General features: G+C 40.4%; 1 protein-coding gene across 2 annotated transcripts in view; it reads left to right on the top strand.

Moving 5' to 3' along the window:
* Positions 1-18,277, top strand: part of CLMN (calmin) — a 109,610-nt gene that overhangs the window by 63,266 nt on the left and 28,067 nt on the right. For both annotated transcript variants that reach the window (XM_006133696.2, XM_075926637.1), the window contains exons 2-3: positions 9,963-10,024; positions 15,831-15,926. In XM_006133696.2, coding sequence (XP_006133758.2) covers positions 9,963-10,024; positions 15,831-15,926 — 158 coding nt within the window. The remainder of the gene's footprint in view (positions 1-9,962; positions 10,025-15,830; positions 15,927-18,277) is intronic.

Genomic DNA, 18,277 nt, shown 5'->3' on the forward strand with positions numbered 1-18,277 from the left:
CTTTGTCCTCCAAAAGGTCATGCAATGCTATTTTGTGGGAGAGGGTGAGAAGAACATGAGCCTTAGACATACTGAGGACTAAAAAAAACGTTGAGACTAAAATTGTCTGAGAATCTCAATTTCATCCTTCAGCATCTGCAAGGAATATCTGATTACTTATTTGCAATTTTGGACCTAACGAAAAACCGAATTTGGTCTAAAAATATTAATACACTGCATGGAATCTTCTAATGAAAATTTGGTGATGTGTGAGACCACTGAATGTCTGTACTGTGTGACAGGAATACCAGCCTGAATGTTGAGATTTTCTGCAATAAAGTTTTAACTCTGCAACTTTCCTTAAAACAAAAGCGCCTCAAACTTTCTACACCTTCCATGGAAGTTTAATAAAAAGCCCAGTAAGTGGGTCATTTTCAACAAACAATTAATTTAATGACTTCATTTGGGAGTTCAGTGGCACTAATTCAGAATAGGTAACTTGAAATAGGTTTTATATTTATATGCTGAAGTTAATGTTTCCTTTATAAATTCATAGTTTTAAAGATTTAATATTTCATATTCTCCAAATCACAACAAACTGAAATTTGGTAAATAAAACTTTTAGCACGGATATATTTCAAAAAGAATATTATTGTTTTTTCAAATGTGTGTGCACGTGTGCACACACACATACACAAATACAATTCTAAGGAATTCTGAAGCCTATAAAGATGAAGTTTAGGGGCAGTTTTGACTGAAACGCTCACCTTTGGATTTTGGCTCCACTGTTGAGATCTGCATTCCTACATACTGTATATTGAACTGCTGTTCATGTCAGTGGGCGAGCTACACAATCAGGGGGAACAGTATTAGAGCCAGACTCTACCAAGCAAATTGCAGAGAATTTTACTAGTGTATATATTGTCGTGCGAGTTAGGCCAGATATTACACCTGGAAGGTCTAGCTATGTGAATAACTTAGCTGGAGTTGGTATATCTTAAGCAGAGCATGGTGTCATCTTCACAGCGGGAGGCTAGTAGGAGCAAATGCTCCCGATGGCTTCCTTTACTCCTTGTGAATTGAGGAGTAACAGTGCTGACCGTAGGCACCCTCAGTGTTTGATGTAGCAGATGTTTACTAGACACGCTAAATCGAACCCCCAGAAGATGGCAAATGGAGACATGGCCTGAGTTGTTTACAACAGTTTTAAATACAGTGTATAACAGAATTGCAATCCAGGGGTAGAGTGTGCAGCAGGGTTGTCAACCCTCCTGGATTAGCCAGGTGACTCCCGGAATCAGTGTTGCTCTCCTGGTGGCTACTGAAAGTAAACCAGGACATCTGAATATAGTATTTTAAGAAAATTACATTGTCATGTTGGGGGAAAAAATCTCCCAAAATAGCTTCAGTCAGAGTTGGCAACCCTAGAGAGTAGGGTGTTAGCTCTGAGCTATAGGCTATTGCACTATGAGTTCAAATGTGATTGGATCACAAGGGAAAATAAATATAATTATTGTAGGCCAAGTCACTGCTTTACTCTTCCTTCATCCAACTTTTCTTCATCATTCCCTTCATCAGCTCCTCCCATGCTTTCCTTGGGAACTTCTTTAATGTTGCCTTCTACAGTTTTTTTATCAGTGTTTCACTCTCCATGTTCTCTCCTTCATTCTCCTTAGATGCTTCCTGAAAGACTGCTTTTTCTCAATTCCTTCCCACACTCATCTTCTTACATGAGGGCTACGTCTACACTGGCCCCTTTTCCGGAAGGGGCATGTAAATTTCACCAGTCGTCGTAGGGAAATCCACGGGGGATTTAAATATCCCCCGCGGCATTTAAATAAAAATGTCCGCCGCTTTTTTCCGGCTTTTAAAAAAGCCAGAAAAGAGCGTCTACACTGGCCCCGATCCTCCGGAAAAAGTGCCCTTTTCCGGAGGGTCTTATTCCTTCCTTTGAAGTAGGAATAAGACCCTCCGGAAAAGGGCACTTTTTCCGGAGGATCGGGGCCAGTGTAGACGCTCTTTTCCGGCTTTTTTAAAAGCCGGAAAAAAGCGGCGGACATTTTTATTTAAATGCCACGGGGGATATTTAAATCCCCCGCGGATTTCCCTACGACGACTGGTGAAATTTACATGCCCCTTCCGGAAAAGAGGCCAGTGTAGACGAGCCCATGCATTTTAGCTCCCTAAAGAGGCAAGTAGGACATCACTACATAGGCTTAGTTTAAACTTCAGAGGCAGGGGAGGGGGCTTTACTAAGACCAACGGGGCTGTGTAGGGGGCACACATTTCCCATTTGTCCCCACAACTGTACCCATGACCATTGTCCAAATAAACAATAATTCTAGTCAGTACCTGAGGGAATTTCCCCCCATTAATTCTACAGATCAGCATATGGACTATATTAGCTGTGATATTCTTTCCCCAGTTCAAATACTGTATTGCTGAAGTGTGTATATATTTATGGGTGTGTACATGATGGCAGAGGAGAGGTATTATCAGGGGTTACAGACTGGGTCAGTTAAAAAAATTGCCAAGTCTCTGAGGGATGCACTTTAAGCATTTGCTTGCCAATGCTACTGCTCCCAGATCAAGATACATTGCCAAAACACATATAATTTTTCATGCCACTTCAAATATTGAAGCTAGTCCTCAGTAGCCCAGATGACAAAACATGGTGAGAAGCCCCCAAATAGAACTGCAGGGAGTATAGCAAGTGAGGTGTCAGATATGCTGAGTGTTCTGCACAGAGGAAGTTTACTTAATCCTTGGGGTTTCTTCATGATCAGGAAGTTCACCCACAGACTTTACAAATCCAAGCAAGAAAAGGATTTCAAAAAAACAGAAATAACTACTGAGGTTGAGTGGGATTCAGTGTTGTTTTGTTTTTAATGCCTACACAACCATCACTCTATCCCTGACTACTTCACCTGCATGGAGGGTTCATATTATATTAAAATATTCCATCAGAGTGGAAATAATCAATACCAGGTGATGAAATGAAGTCAATCCATGGCCATCATGCTGCCATTCAAAAAATAAAATAAAAAAACAAAGAAAATTAAATACATGCAACTAGAGCATATTAAAACCATATTACAACACTACCTTAAATCCGTTAAAAGGCGGAAGCTGAAGGAAGCTCTCAGAGCTCCCTTAACCAGACCTTACTGGGTAGAGTAGCCTCTGTTTATACAAATGAAAACAAAGCCTTTCATTAGTGCTGCCATGTGCATTGCTTTTGTAATTTTATTTCCCGAGTGAAACAGTACGAAATGCACAAAATGAAAGTACACTGAGCAAAGCTTGGGGGAGTGGCTGATTCAGGAGACTGATAACGGAACCCTTTCACCTTGATGGCCACAGCTACACTACAGCCAAAATTGACACACTCAGACAAGCGATTGATTTAACGGGTCCACTGAAGACATGTTAAGTTGGTCGCAGAATGCTTTCCAGTTGACCCCGTACTCTACTGCTGACAAGAAGAGAGTTTCTCCCATTGACTCTCTGCAGTGTAGTCCCTGTGGTAACTCAACCTAAGGTAGATCAGGTCTGGCTACATTATTCACCTAGCTAGAAATAGTATTAGACATACCCCTAGTTTTCCAATTCAACTACTGCTCAGTTTTGCCTCTATCAAAAGTTGTCATCTGATGACTGCTTGGTGCCATCAATCTTGTTCTTAGTGACTTTCTTACTTGGCCCTATGGCTTCCTAATTTATAATTCAACATGTAATTAGTGTTACAGAAGAATATGATTTTTAATTACCACCAAAAATCTTTTATTTTTCAAATCCGAGGCTCTAGGATTTCTCCATGTTTCACAATTCATCAATGTGTCCGTGTACACTTTACTATGTATCGAAGGGCTGTTTACACTTGGCTTTACTGTAACAGAAGAAAGAGGGCAAATAAAAAACAGCTATCTACAATTGTCCTAATGTTGCCACCATTAGTGTGCTAATTCCTTGTAGGCAGTCTTGCAGAGGTGGGTCCTGAAGAGGGATTTGAAAAAGGAAAAACTAGTGGTTTCAAAGTTAAGTGCAGGAATAGATCCAAGGCTGGAATCCTTGGTGGAGAAGATGGGATAGGAGCAGTGTTATTAACAGATAAGGGGAACCAGAAAAATTGCATTGACTGATTCTAGTAGGAATCCAGATCTAAATCCTCGACCACAGTTTAAACTTAAAAGACACTGTCTTTTTTCTTTCCTCCCCTTCAATTTTTTTCCTTCTTGCTCCCTCCCCCCTTATTTATTCTTGGATCTGGACTTCCAACACTCTGGTCATCTGAAGAAGTGGGTTGTGCCCACGAAAGCCAATGATACCATCTACATGTTTTGTTAGTCTTTAAAGTGCTACTAGACTTTTTGTTGTTTTTTAAGATTTTCCTCGTACAGACTTACTCAGCTACCCCTCTGAAGCTTTTAGACCACAGTTTAGTTTGCCATCTTCCTTTTGCCATCTGTTTAACAGACATCACCATAGTAGCATGTGTTTTCTGGCTCTGAGTAGCAGGCGATACAACCTTTTTCTAATAATTAACATACACTTAATATCGCTGATCCAATTCCTTCCGTCTTCTAAGAAACAGCTGTAATCCAGGGAAGAATTCCCAATGTTGCAATAACTCCACTGTTTCTCTGTGACCTTGAAGCACTTTTCTTCCCTTTCTTTTCCTCAGTTATTGCAAATAAGATTTGTACCAAATCTGTATACTGCAGCACGGTATTTATAGCATTTGTCTATCAGTACTCACTTGGGCACTCATTGAGATTAATAGAAATTTTGTCTGAGAAAGGACTCAAGATCTGACTCTCTGAAAACAGCAATCACTGCCTTGTGAGGGTCAAAGTTTCACATCTTGAATTTTTGTTTGTCTTTTATGATAAGGTCAAAGCTGAGTTTGACCTCCTAAAACTTAAATGCTAAACCAAAACCAGAATGCTGTAGCTTTACTACCATCTAACATTATGTCCCTAAATCCAGTCCTCACAGCAGGCATTCTTCCTTTTCAGCATTTGCACTCGATTTGTGTGCAGGCTGGCCATATGGTGCATGTAATTATTTTTTTTATAATGCTGTTATTGCTCTCTAGTTGCCCAGTAAACCCAGCACAATTTCAGTAAACTGTATACATCAGGGCAGAAATCATAGACTTGACTGTTTTTCTGCACCTTTATGCAGTGGTAGGTGCAAAGAAAAAAAGGTTCCATTTGATTTATGGAAACTGTATAAAGTTTATAGAGTCTCTACAACCCTCACAAATGAAGAAGGCTCCTGGAGAGGGGAGGCTGCCCCCGAACTGGGAGGTCCACAAAACTAGAGGAGAAAAACACTCAAGGCACATGTCAATAAATACCTGAGTGGAACTTTCCCCCATTAATTCTACAGTCAGCATATGGACTGCATTAGCTGTTAAATTCTTTTTCCCAGTCCAATTGCTGTTATGCTGTAGTACTGGAATATCACATAGGCAATTAGTGTCTCTCTCTCTCAGGGTCACTGTTCTTCCTCATAGCCTCCTAGCAGTTCTGTGCCCAGTGATTATTCTCTGTAGAAATTGTGTCCTGAATTTTCATATGGTTGTGCTAAACCCATGAGTATGCCTGTGTAACTCATCTAATATGTATGTTGGCTTTGGGTTTGCTGCGCACACACCTACATGCATATGTGCAACCCAGACTTGCATGCATCACAGGATTTATATAGCTAAATTAGGTGTATGCCATCCTGTACTCTCACTTTTTGCAGATACCCATTTGTAACTTTCAGCCTGCCGAATATCTTTTATATACATGAGGAATGGGGATGCACAAACTGAGTAGAAACTGACCTAAATTAAACCTCTTCTGAGTAAGAAAATGTTAACTTCCTTTCTCCTATCTCTTCCCATTCCTGACTTTTCTATGCTTCTGGACTACCTGGTTTCATATGGAGCAGAAATTTCAGAACACTGTTCTGACTGTATTTTCTTCCTAACTACAGTGGAAAAATCACTAGTCTCCTGATGTCTCTTTCCCTTTTTTAAACCAAAACAATATGCATTCCTCACTGTGTAGGAGAGACAGCGCATGTCCTGTGTAGACTCATTTTCCTGACCATATATAATGCCATTTCTGGTGCTTGGCTGGCTGTCAAAAGGCAGGAGGTGCTAGAAGGATGTGCTATTGTTCATATTTTACTGCAAAGGCAATCAGTTATTTTTTGTCAAGATCTAAATTTCTTCATCAATGTACTGTGAAGGTTCAGAGAAAATTAAAAAAAACCCACACTAATAATAATAAGTAAATAAAAAGATGTTGCATTGTGTTCGAAAGCATCTGGCAGTCCAGATATGGCCCATGGTCTGCCTACTGATTACCCCTGCTTTACTGTATAATGCAGGGGAGGGCAATAATTTTTTGCCGGGGGCCACTTTGTAAATTTTTGAAATGGCCCCAGGCCACACAGGAAGGGGCAGGGCTAAGATACTTCTGGGTTCCCCACCCCCAGACAGTGATTAGTCTGGAAGTGAGGGAGTGCCTTTGCCCCTCCTCCTCCCACATTCCACCCAGGTGCCCATGCCCTTGGCATGAGAGGAGACTTCCCATGCTCCCCTGCTCCTAGGCCAAATAGGACCTGCGGGCAGCAGAGTACGCGAAGCCTCCTCAGCTCTTCCCCCGTCCTGCGAGCGGCGCATGGCTCTTCAAAGGGCCACTTGCTCCTGGCAGGGTGGGAGGAAGCTTCGCGCGTCCCCAGGCCCTAATTGGCCTGGGGGCAGAGCAGCAGCAGGGCCTCTGCGGGCCAAATCCACCTGCTTGGTGGGCCGGATTCAGCCCGCGGAAGCCCTTTTGCCCACTCCTGGTGTAGTGAGACCTGCAGGTTATAAATTATACTCTATATTGATATTCTAAAGCCGTCAATGTGATCTTGCAGTTTCATATGGAAAGAGCTGTTTTAAATCTGTGCACATATTTTCTGAAATATTGTTGGGGATAAAAGCCAATAGCAATAATTAGTTTGGCATTTTTTGTGATTTCTAAAGCACTAAAAGGGTAATGCATTTCTTGTATTGAGTCCTACATAAAATCAGATTTTACAGAAGTAAGATGATTTAAAAGGCTTGAATGGCTAACTGTGACAGATATAATTCACAATGAAAAATCTATTCTTATATATACAAAAATTTGTATCATTAGAGATTGCTGACCCTTGAATTAAAATGATCAGAAAGCACAATATTAAAATGTGATTTATGGAAGCTACTGCTTAACCCATAATTAAGCTGACGAATTAAAAACAATTGAGACTTCTATAGGACATGATTACCTAGGAAGTAGATTATCTATTTTCTTATTGCTAAAGAAATAAAAAATGATTTAAATATATTTGTGATATGCTCTTCACATAAGTTGAAGCATGACATATAACTTGTTTAATATGGTATTTTGCTAACTAGTTGTCAAATTTTTTAAATTAAGTGAAAGCTGAGAACTATTTTGAGAATAACTTGAAATGAAAATATTTTCTCTTTAATTTCTTTCAGTTAAATGAAATGTAAGCATTACTTGTTATAATAATGGGCAAATACTTTTGCCTGATTTCTATGACTATTTTATGTTCAATGTGGGAATGTACCATTTGTTGAGTCCTTTTACATTAGGTTGTAAACTCTTTGTGGCAAAGACTGTCTTCCTAAATACTTATTCAGCGCCTAGCATGATGAGACACTATTCCTAATTGGGTGCTATCACAATACAATAAATAATTAATTATTTGAGGGAAGTTGGCTTTTTGATGCAAAATACAATAGCTCAGAGATTAGGAAGATGAAAGTCTTTTCCAATGGTATGAACTAAGATGGGAACATTTCCATAAAAGGTGTGTAAATCAAACTTTTTATGAGACTCATACCATAACCTATCACGGGGACTAACCTTGTATCCCCATCAGTTGTCTTTTGTTTTATACTTAAGTAATAAGTTCCTGGGGGGCTCTGACTCCTAAGTGTTTCTACTACTACTACTAATACTAATTTTTTGGCCAAATCCACAGGTGATGTAAATGAGGTGAAGACAGTGGTGCTATGCTGAGAATCTGGCCCTGAGAATCCTGCTAAATTTAGCCACTAACATTTGCTTTTATCCTTATGGAAATAGATTTAGTTCATATTGTTAATTTAGATTTTAAATATTTACAGTTAATAAAATCTGGACAACTTAAGTCTAGTATTTTTAGAAATGAAAAACACTTGCTAGGTAATCAAGAACATATTTCAGTGAAAATGCAGGATTTAGTATCCCAATATCAGATAATAAACTCATAGTACAGTAGATCTGAGCCAAAAGCCTGTCTCTAAAGCATCTTGAAAGGAGTTAAGGCTTCATTCTAATTTTTTCATTCACCCAAACGAAAATCTCATCTGTTCATCACAGCTGCATGTATATTTTATTTTTAAATCAATTTAATCATGAATGAGGTAGCAATGACTAGTCTTTCACTTAACCCCAGGCATGGAAACTTAAAATGGAGAGAAACTGTAACATTCCCATTTTGGAACCATGTCCACAACTCCCACTCATCACTCATAGAAAACCTGGAGACAGCCTATGTTCACTGCATCCCTTTTAGGCTAATATTGTACTTCCAGCAGCAGGCAAACATCTCATTATGGCAATAATAGAAAAGTGCATCATCCTAATAAGCCGTAGTGGTTTTCATCCATATATTTATCCTTACACTTTTTATTGATGTGGATAGGCTTAGCGCTATTATTTTCACATTGGGCATGCAAACTAGGGTTGTAATAGCATAGTCGATTAACCAGTAAGCAAAAGCTTAGATGTTAATACCATATACTACATGCATTCCTTCTCCCCCTCTCCTGCCTGTACATTTTTTAGCAGGCTGGCCAGCAGCCTGACTCTGTCCTGGCTTGCAATGGGCCCGGGACCTACCTGGCTGCGGCTCTCGATGTATTGTGTATTAGGAAGTGGGCGGGCAAGCAGCCCAGCTCAGTCTTGACTCATGCTGGGTTCAGGACCTACCACCATTTAAGCTCTGCATTTCAAGTGTATTAAGAGCCAACCAGGCGGGTGGGCAGCCCAGCATACTTCTGGCTTGTGTCAGGTCTGGAAGCTCAGATCCTTCCCATGACAAGGGCTGCTGTCACCCCTTGCTGCTGCCTCTTTCTTAGAAGCAGCAGCGCAGGGTGACAGGCATCTGGTCCGCAAGGGGAACTGGTTTTTAAAATGGCTCCCCTCGCGGACCAGCTCCCACCTGTCACCCGTGCTGCTGCCTCTGATATACTGGCTGCCAGCCCTGCCCCTGGTGACTATAGACTAGTTGACTAACCGATAAAATTTCATGAGTTTACTTGACTGTTCAATTAACCGATATTTAACATCCCTAATGCAAACACCTTGAAGCCTGTGCCCTCCGAGAATATTAGGGATCTGATAATCTTACAAGTTGATCTGTGTGAGCTGATCTGTGCTTGTGCAGAGCTCTATGAACTCGAATGGAGCTCTGTGCACACATGGGGGTTATCTTTATGAATCAGCTGCTGGAAGCTGGGTCTTTGTGTTTTTGCACCCATATACTTAAAAATATTGGCATAAATAGTTTGCCCAGGGTCATATTCTGAGACCATGAGTTTCATGCTGAGTGGTAAGAAGGGTAGCTTTCTGTCTCAGATGGCAGTGTATTCAGAGCGGATGGCCCCTAATGACAGTGAAATGATGCTATTTTTAGCATGGTTATTGGATCAGAACTGGTACAGGTATGCTTCCTTGACCTGAGAAATTACTCCCCTAGCTCAAAGTGTAAACATACCCCATGTCAGAGCCAGGAATCCAAAATCTCCTGATTCAAAATACTGTGTGTGTTCTACTAGCCATACAACTTCTTTATTATATGTGCATTGATTCTTTTTTAAATATATTAGAAACTGCTGTGAATTTTTCTTCTGAGAAATAAACCACCTACTTGCTTCTTTGTAGTGGAGAGGGAAAATGTGCAGAAGAGAACATTTACCAGGTGGATAAATCTACATTTGGAGAAGGTAAGGCTAACAAATACTCTTGTCCATTGTAAAAAAAAATAAAAACTGTTCATACATCTTCCATAATTATCTCTATGCTAAGATATACAGTATACACATACCTATGTGCTGAAAATATAACTTCTCCTTTACCGAGGCATATTTCTTGATTTCATGTGCCTTCTGGTGTTATTTATATATAATGTTATTGTAAAGACACTTAGGATACAGTGCCTCTATAAAATATAGGCCTGATCCTTCTACATTCCTTTTTGCTGGACTGGCACCTTAGATTATATTGTACTAGAGCCCTGAAAAGAATAATTCTACAGCAAAGAAAATGGTTGTCAACAAAAGTTAAAACTGAAATTACATATCTGTGATGCAGGAAGAAAGTGGAAACTGTCTGTATGCTGGTATCTGAGAACAACACAATGAGGAAAGAGTTTTTAGAATATCAGATTCAAGACTTGGAAAATTCAGGATTATTCTGATTTTGAAAGAAAATAAATAGTGACATTGAAATATTTCTTTATTTTGTGGGGAAGATTGAGGGCATGTTCCTGTGTGGGGGAAGGCACTTGATTCATTGGCTGCCTGAATTTATTTGTTACATGTGTATGATTTTTTAATGCTGCAGGGTGGTCATTAGGTGATTAAAAGTAATTAATAGTGTTAGGAAACACAGAAATATCTGTGTGAGAGATGTTTATTGTCTTTTTAAATCTAAAGAAAAAAAGAGAAATGGTTTAAACAGAGAAATAAATGTGTGTGGTATGGTGGCTCTAGGCATCACATTGGGAATTACATTACAGGAATCTGACAGTGTCCTTTTCAAATTGGATTAGCAAATCAGGGTTCTAAATGTCAGGTTTAATATACATGTGTTCCTTGGAACATGGCTCAATCCTTCATCTCAGGTGGTTAATTTAAGTTCCTTGCATTTTACTGTCTGTGGGTTGGTAAGTTGAGACCTTAAAAATGAGGTATTTTCTGCGCTTTGTTGATATTAAACACGCTGTGGTATTTTTCATAATTAGCACTGTGTTTCAAGCTTCTCTGTGTCTCTCTCCTTTCTTCCCACACTGCATTTTGGATTTGACTCTGCAACTCCCACTCACACTGAATAGCACTTTTTGAGTAGTCCCACTGAGTCAGGCTACTCTCATGAGTAAGTGCTACTCATTGTAGGAGGATTGCAGAAAACAATTTATTATTACTGATGTGGCAATTGCATGCTCAGGACAGCACAGAACACACAACTAAGGCCGCATCTTGCCACATTGGAAATCAGTCTTCTGGCACTCGATTTAGCGGGTCTTTAAGTTGAATGCTGAGGGCATTCTCTGTGAAAACAGTGCCAACCTCGTCTCAAAGTAAGCCGACTCCCACTATGTATTTTACATTGCTGGAGTTGCATACCTTAACCCAACCTTCCAGGTCTAGTGTAGACCTAGCCTGAGTCTTTGTCCTGAAGAGTCTGATGTCTGAGGAAATTCATCTTACTTCCTTTGCAATCAATGGCAGGCTTGTGCTGGAAGGTGCTGTATTTTTGTGCCATTTTGGTCCAGCTGCCACAGCTCCTGATAGAGGTGGATGGCTGCATTTCAGAGGTGGTGTAGGTATGTGATTTATAAAGAGCTTTCATATAAGTCACTAAAGTTGTGTCTACACAGAAGTCTTACCTCGAAATAAGCTACTCAATTTGTGCTACTCAAATAAAGCACTATTCTGACAAGTTCCTTAACCCTCATGGAACGAGTGTTACAGGGACACCAGAATAGTGCATCCGTTATTTTGAAATAATGGGTGTATTTAAAGACATGGAATTGCTATTTTGGGATACTTCCAATATCCCGAAATAGCACAACTAACTATACATAGCCTAAATATATTATTTCATAAGAATTTTTCAGTGAATTGTTACTAAAGAAATGAAAGGATCTTTTAAAATCTCCTGGGAAATACAGAATAGGATTAGTAGTGATGTTTTGACTGTGAAATCTTTGGGAACAATCTCCATTATAAAGAGAAAATGTGTAATTCCTTTGTGAATTAGACTTTAGGATTTTAAACTAACTGCAGTTTGAAGGCCGTTTGAAATGTTGGCTGAGCATCTGGCTTCTGAAAACGTTCTTTAATTTACAAAAGGAACTAGGTAATGAAAAGGCTGCAGGGTGCTGTTAATTTTGCCATACAATGAAGTGCACGAAGACTTAGGAACATTATGGACACATGGAGTTTTTTCTCTGGGTTATTTACAAGGTTTTTTTCCTCCCCTGCTGAAACAAAGCAAAATGTTCTTTGACAACAGCCAGTGTCGCTGTTGGTGACACTAAGGTTTGCTGAGACTGTCAGAGTAAACATATTGAGCTGACTGAGAGCATTGTCAGAACACTTCATGATGATGGTGAGATTTCCTGAAAGTGGGGATTCCAAGGATGGGTATTTTGTGCTTTGCCTTTACAGATAAGAAAAACTTCTTTCAAGAGTCTTCTGTGACTTGTTGTGTCCTTATTTTTGAAAGTGCAGATTCATAGACTTTAAGATCAGAAGGGACCATCATGATCATCTAGTCTGACCTCCTGCACATTGCAGGCCACAGTACTTCACTCCACCAGACCAGACCCCTAACCACCGGCTGGGTTACTGAAATCCTCAAATCCTGGATTAAAGACTTCAAGTTACAGAAAATCCACCATTTATACTAGTTTAAACCTGCAAGTGACCTTTTCCCAATGCTGCAAAGGAGGGCATTCCCCTCCCCCCCAGGTCTCTGTCAATCTGCCAACCTCAAATATAGCAATCAGTTAGACTCTGAGCATGTGGACTAGACCCACCAGCTAGTCACCTGTGAAAGAATTCTCTGTAGCAACTCAGAGCCCTCCCCATCTAGGGTCCCATGACTGACAATTGGAGATATTTGCTGCTTGCAGTCACAGATCGCCTACATGCCATTATAGGCAGTCTTAGTATACCATCCCAGTTAAATGTTTTGCCACCCAATACCCCCCTTGGTAAGGGTGAGGTCTGGGGAGAAGCTGGTTGCTCACAACCCCCATAGTGGAGACATTGTGGATGCTCAGCACACTGTAGGTTTCCGTCTTCCTTGTCTTGAAAGTTATAAAAAAAGGTTTTGGTTCAAAGTGGATTATTGCTTTAGAAGTTAATGTCTTTCTGGACCCATGGGTAGCTTTGAATAGGATGTTCAAAAAGGCCCAGTCACAAATTGCCAGAAGCCATGCTTAATCGACAGTCCAGCCAAAGAAGTCGAGAATTGGCTCTTTAGAGATGGATGAGCAAGAGACACCCAAAACAGAAGATAATTTCTGATGCTATGACTGACTTCTGAGGACTGAGCAGATTTGGGTATGTGCTTCACTGCGCACACATCATGGATGCCTCCGTCAGTGGAAGAGAGAATTCCCTTCAGAGGGCTTTGCAGGAAAAGGAGAGCTGCTATATATGAAGTTGCCATGTCATTTTAAATATTTTCAGTATATACTAGGAAATATAATAGCACCAAGGGAAACTTTACAGCATAATCAACACAATACCAGCCTTGACGAGGACTGTAATTTTTCTCATCCCAAGGTAAAGTAGGAATAACCACACAGATGTCTCTTATGCTAGTAAGAGATCAAAATCTGGCCTATGGTTTACCACAGTATTTACATAGCGCTTACCCCAGAAGTCCCTATAGCTAGAGTCTGGTTTCTGTTACACTGAAGTAAATCTGAACTAACTGTATTGACTCAACATAATGGCTTAATGAGATCAGAATCTAGCCCTCAGTTTTAGCTCAAAACTTCCATGGATGCTAATAAGAGTTTTGACTGAGAAGAGAAGGAAGAACTTCAGAGTAGTACCAGCAAGTGGGTAGAAATCTGGCAAATTTATAAGTTTATGGACAACACCAAGCTAGGAGGCATTGCAAGTACTTTGGAGGATAGGATTACAATTCAGAATGATCTCTGCAAACTGGAGAAATGGTCTAAAGTAAACAGGATGAAATTCAATGAGGACAAATGCAAAGTATTCCAGTTAGCAAGGAACAATCAGTTGCACATGCACACAAAGTGAGAAATGACTGACTAAGAAGTAGTACAACAGAAAAAGATCTGGGGGACATAGTGGATCACAATGAGTCAAGAGTGTAATACTAAATATGAGTCAAGAGTGTAATACTAGTGCAAAAGAAACAAACATCATTCGAGGATGTATTGGTAGGAAAGCTGTAAGCAAGACACAAGAAATAATTCTTCTATTTTACTCTGCGCTGATTATGTCTCAGCTGGAGTACTGTCTTTCATTCTGGGTGCTTCATTTCAGGAAAGATGTGGACAAAATGGAGGAAGTCCAGAGAAGAGCAACAAAAATGATTAATGATCAAGAAAATATGACCTTTCAGGGAAGACTGAAACAAATGGTTTTGTTTAGACTGAAGAAGGGAAGACTGAGAGGGGTTATGATAATAGTTTTAAGTACATAAAAGGTTGTTATAAGGAAAATTGTTCTCATTAACTTGTGAGGACAAAACAAGAAGCATTGGGTTTAAATTGCAGTGAGGACTGTTTAGATTGGGCATTTGGAAAAGCTTCCTAACTGTCAGGCTGTCTCTAGACTGCATCCCTTTTTCGTAAAAGGGATGCAAATTAGACCTATCGCAATTGCAAATGAAGCGGGGATTTAAATCTCCCCCGCTTCATTAGCATAAAAATGGCTGCCGCTTTTTTCCGGCTCGGAGCTTTGCCGGGAAAAAGCGCCAGTCTAGACGCAGATCTTTTGGAAAATAAAGCCTTTTCTGAAAGATCCCTTATCCCTTATTTTAAGAGGGATAAGGGATCTTTCGGAAAAGGCTTTATTTTCCAAAAGATCTACGTCTAGACTGGCGCTTTTTTCCGGCAAAGCTCCAGACCGGAAAAAAGCGGCAGCCATTTTTATGCTAATGAAGCGGGGGAGATTTAAATCCCCGCTTCATTTGCAATTGCGATAGGTCTAATTTGCATCCCTTTTACGAAAAAGGGATGCAGTCTAGACACAGCCTCAGGGTAGTTAAACAATGGAACAAATTACCTAGGGAGTGCTGCCTGGGAAATCTCCACCATTGGAGATTTTTAAGGGCCAGTTAGACAAAACACCTGTCAGGGATGGTCTAGATAATACTTAGTCCTGCCTTAAGTATAGGGGACTGGACTAGAAGACCTCTCGAGGTCCCTTTGGCCATGTCTACACTAGGAAATTAGTCTGAATTTACTAAGTTCAACTTCTGGGCACCTGATTTTACAAATTCAAAGTTCCACGTCCTCACTGTGAAGAAGAATCTAATGTAGTCTGAGGCAGCCTCCATTAATGTGGACACACTACCTTGGACTCAGAGCCCCAGGATGCACTCTGGCCTCTGGGAGGCCTCCCACAGCTCCCCAATAAATTTGAATTAGCAGCACTGGAGCATCCACACTAACGTTATTTCAGACTTACGAGTTTGGGAATAGCATTATTCCTCCATGAAAAGCAGGAATACAGTGTTCAAATTCCGCAGCCCCTTATTCCGAAATAACAGGCTGGGTAGTGTAGACGCATCGCTTACAAATTCGACCTTGTGGAATAATTTTGGATTAAAGTCCTAGTGTAGACCAAGCCTTCCAGTACTTCTATTCTGTGATTCTATAAGAAACCTCTTAATTCTACAGTAATACAAATAGTAAAGAAAAAGAAGCATCCCTGTTTTTATAAAGTGCCACACATTTCCTTCAAAAATAATGATGTTTTACCAGCGGTGGCTCTCAACAGATTATCCAGATAACAGTGCTTTCTTTCCTCACAGTGCAATCCTCCTCTGGAAGTGAAAGATTTGTTTGTTGATATTCAAGATGGGAAAATCTTGATGGCTTTGCTGGAGGTCTTGTCAGGGCAAAATCTGGTATGTATACAAGGGTGAAAAACTTGTACATAGTATAAAAGTCTTTCAGGAGTATTCATATTAGTCTATAACTTTAAAATCAATGAGTAGTCCTGTGGCACCTTAGTATCAGAAGCTTTCATGGGCAAAACTCATGAAAGCTCATGATACTAAATATATATATATATTTGTTTGTTACTAAGGTGCCACAGGAATACTCTGTGTATGTAGTATGGAATTATTCTTGTGTGGGGTATATGTGTCAATGTGTAATAGAGCAGATTCTCGCTCACACAGCAGAGTTGGGGAGAGGGTCACATCAGTGATCCCAGTACAGTTCTCTTATCTTTGGGTTGGCCTCTTGTGGTCTAATTTACCCCACTGGCATGTGGTCCTTATGGGCCTTTACAGTGGTGAGGAACCAGTATAATTTCCTTTAACTTAGAAGATTTTTGTGAGGCTTTCATTTAATGTTTGGAAAGTGCCTTGAGGTCTTCAAATGGAGGGTACTGTGAAGGCGGGGGGGAGGGGGGGAGGGGAAGGCATTTTTAGTATAGATACATATTTTATCTATACATTGACATTTTATTTTGGTAGATTTCGCTAAATCACAAGATTGTTGTCTTAATACTTGTGATTTGTTTTCTGAAGTAGCTCTTGATTTCAGACCTGATACCTTGATTCCAATTAGTTTAATCCCTCTGGTATGTGGAGCTATGTGCTTCCAGATTGTGATCTTGCTGGTATTTATTACTGTGGAACATTGTGCACCAAATTCCCAGTGCCTGGAAAATAGAAACATCTATTATAGACATGAGCAATCAATTACAGATGATAATCCTCTGTCCATTTTAACTACTTGGTAGGTCTCTTTGTTTGTACTTGCTAATTACCAGATTTGCCACTTATGTGAATATAACCCTGCTTTGTAAGTAAGAGGAGAAATTGGCCCCATGAGCCATTCCACATTATAGGTGTAATTGTGTTCTCATACTCAGCTGATGAAACTTCCATCTGAATTGGGTACAGAAACCATGAGAGCTGCCTTTGGCAGTTATTGTGTATAACCAATTTTGTGTGACCACACCTACCATCCTAACTGTGCCTGGATTAATGACTCTTGGGTGAATCTGACATCTGTCTCAAACTTCCTCAGCAGAGGATGGAGGTCTGCAGAACGTGCATATTGAATAGTGTGAGAAACCTGTGTAGCAATGCATCCTGAGACATCCTACTAAATAGGTAGCCTGGAGGAAAGACAGTTTGCCAAACTGGTTACACAGGCAGAAGTTTATCCATACAACAAAAAAACAGAGCACCATCCTGGAATTACAAGGCCACGGGGCAGCTAGAAGCTTGTCTTCACTGCTAAGAAAGCAGCATTTTTTAACTTTGAGGTAACAGAGCTATTCTGAGATGAAAAATACAGTGAAGAAAAAGACATTTTGTTTTATCAGAAGATAAATATGCCAAGGTCAACCTCTGGCTGTTTACCTAATGGTAAAACTACAATGTCTTGTCTCCATGGCTGTGTCTTCATTGGCATCCCTTTCCGGAAAAGGGATGCTAATGAGACACATCGCAATTGCAAATCCGCAGGGGATTTAAATATTCCCCGCGGCATTTGCATTTACATGGCTGCCACTTTTTTCCGGCTTGGGGAAAAGCAAGTAGGAATAAGAGATCCTCCAGAAAAGGGCTTATTTTCCAGACAATCACGTCTAGACTGGCGCTTTTCTCTGGCTTTTCCCCAAGCTGGAAAAAAGCGGCAGCCATGTAAGTGCAAGTGCCACGGGGGATATTTAAATATCCCCCGCGGATTTGCAATTGCGATGTGTCTCATTAGCATCCCTTTTCCGGAAAGGGATGCCAATGTAGACAGAGCCCATGTGTTTTACCTGAGGATAGCTCATACTCCTTAATTACCTTCAGGTAAAAAACAGGGACTTAGTAGCAGTGAAAACAAGCCCTGGGTGAAATGCTGTTACTTGTGATGATGATTAACTAAGTGTTGTCCATGTCATGTGAGGACAAACCCTGTTTAGAACCAGTCATGCACTAACTAATTATAAACTTGATTAAAAGATATAGCATAACCCTATTTTTCTCAACATCCATTTTTCATAGCGGGGACTGGCTTATTGCCTTCCTAAACTGTGTCAGGGAGATCGTAGACACTGGCATCAGTCCATTGACTGGTCATTGAGAAGCAGACCTGCTGACGGGGAAAAGGGAGCTCTGCTGGAGCTCAGTGATTCAAAAGGGCCTAGGCCTCTGGCCGCCTCTGCTACTAATATGACAGTGGAAGTGCTCAGAGCCCTGGGCCATTTAAATTGTTACCAGAGCCACACGTGGTGCACTCCCAGCAGCTC

This window comes from Pelodiscus sinensis, chromosome 4 (genome assembly GCF_049634645.1).
Source record: "Pelodiscus sinensis isolate JC-2024 chromosome 4, ASM4963464v1, whole genome shotgun sequence".
In the NCBI taxonomy this organism is placed as follows: Eukaryota; Metazoa; Chordata; order Testudines; family Trionychidae; genus Pelodiscus; species Pelodiscus sinensis.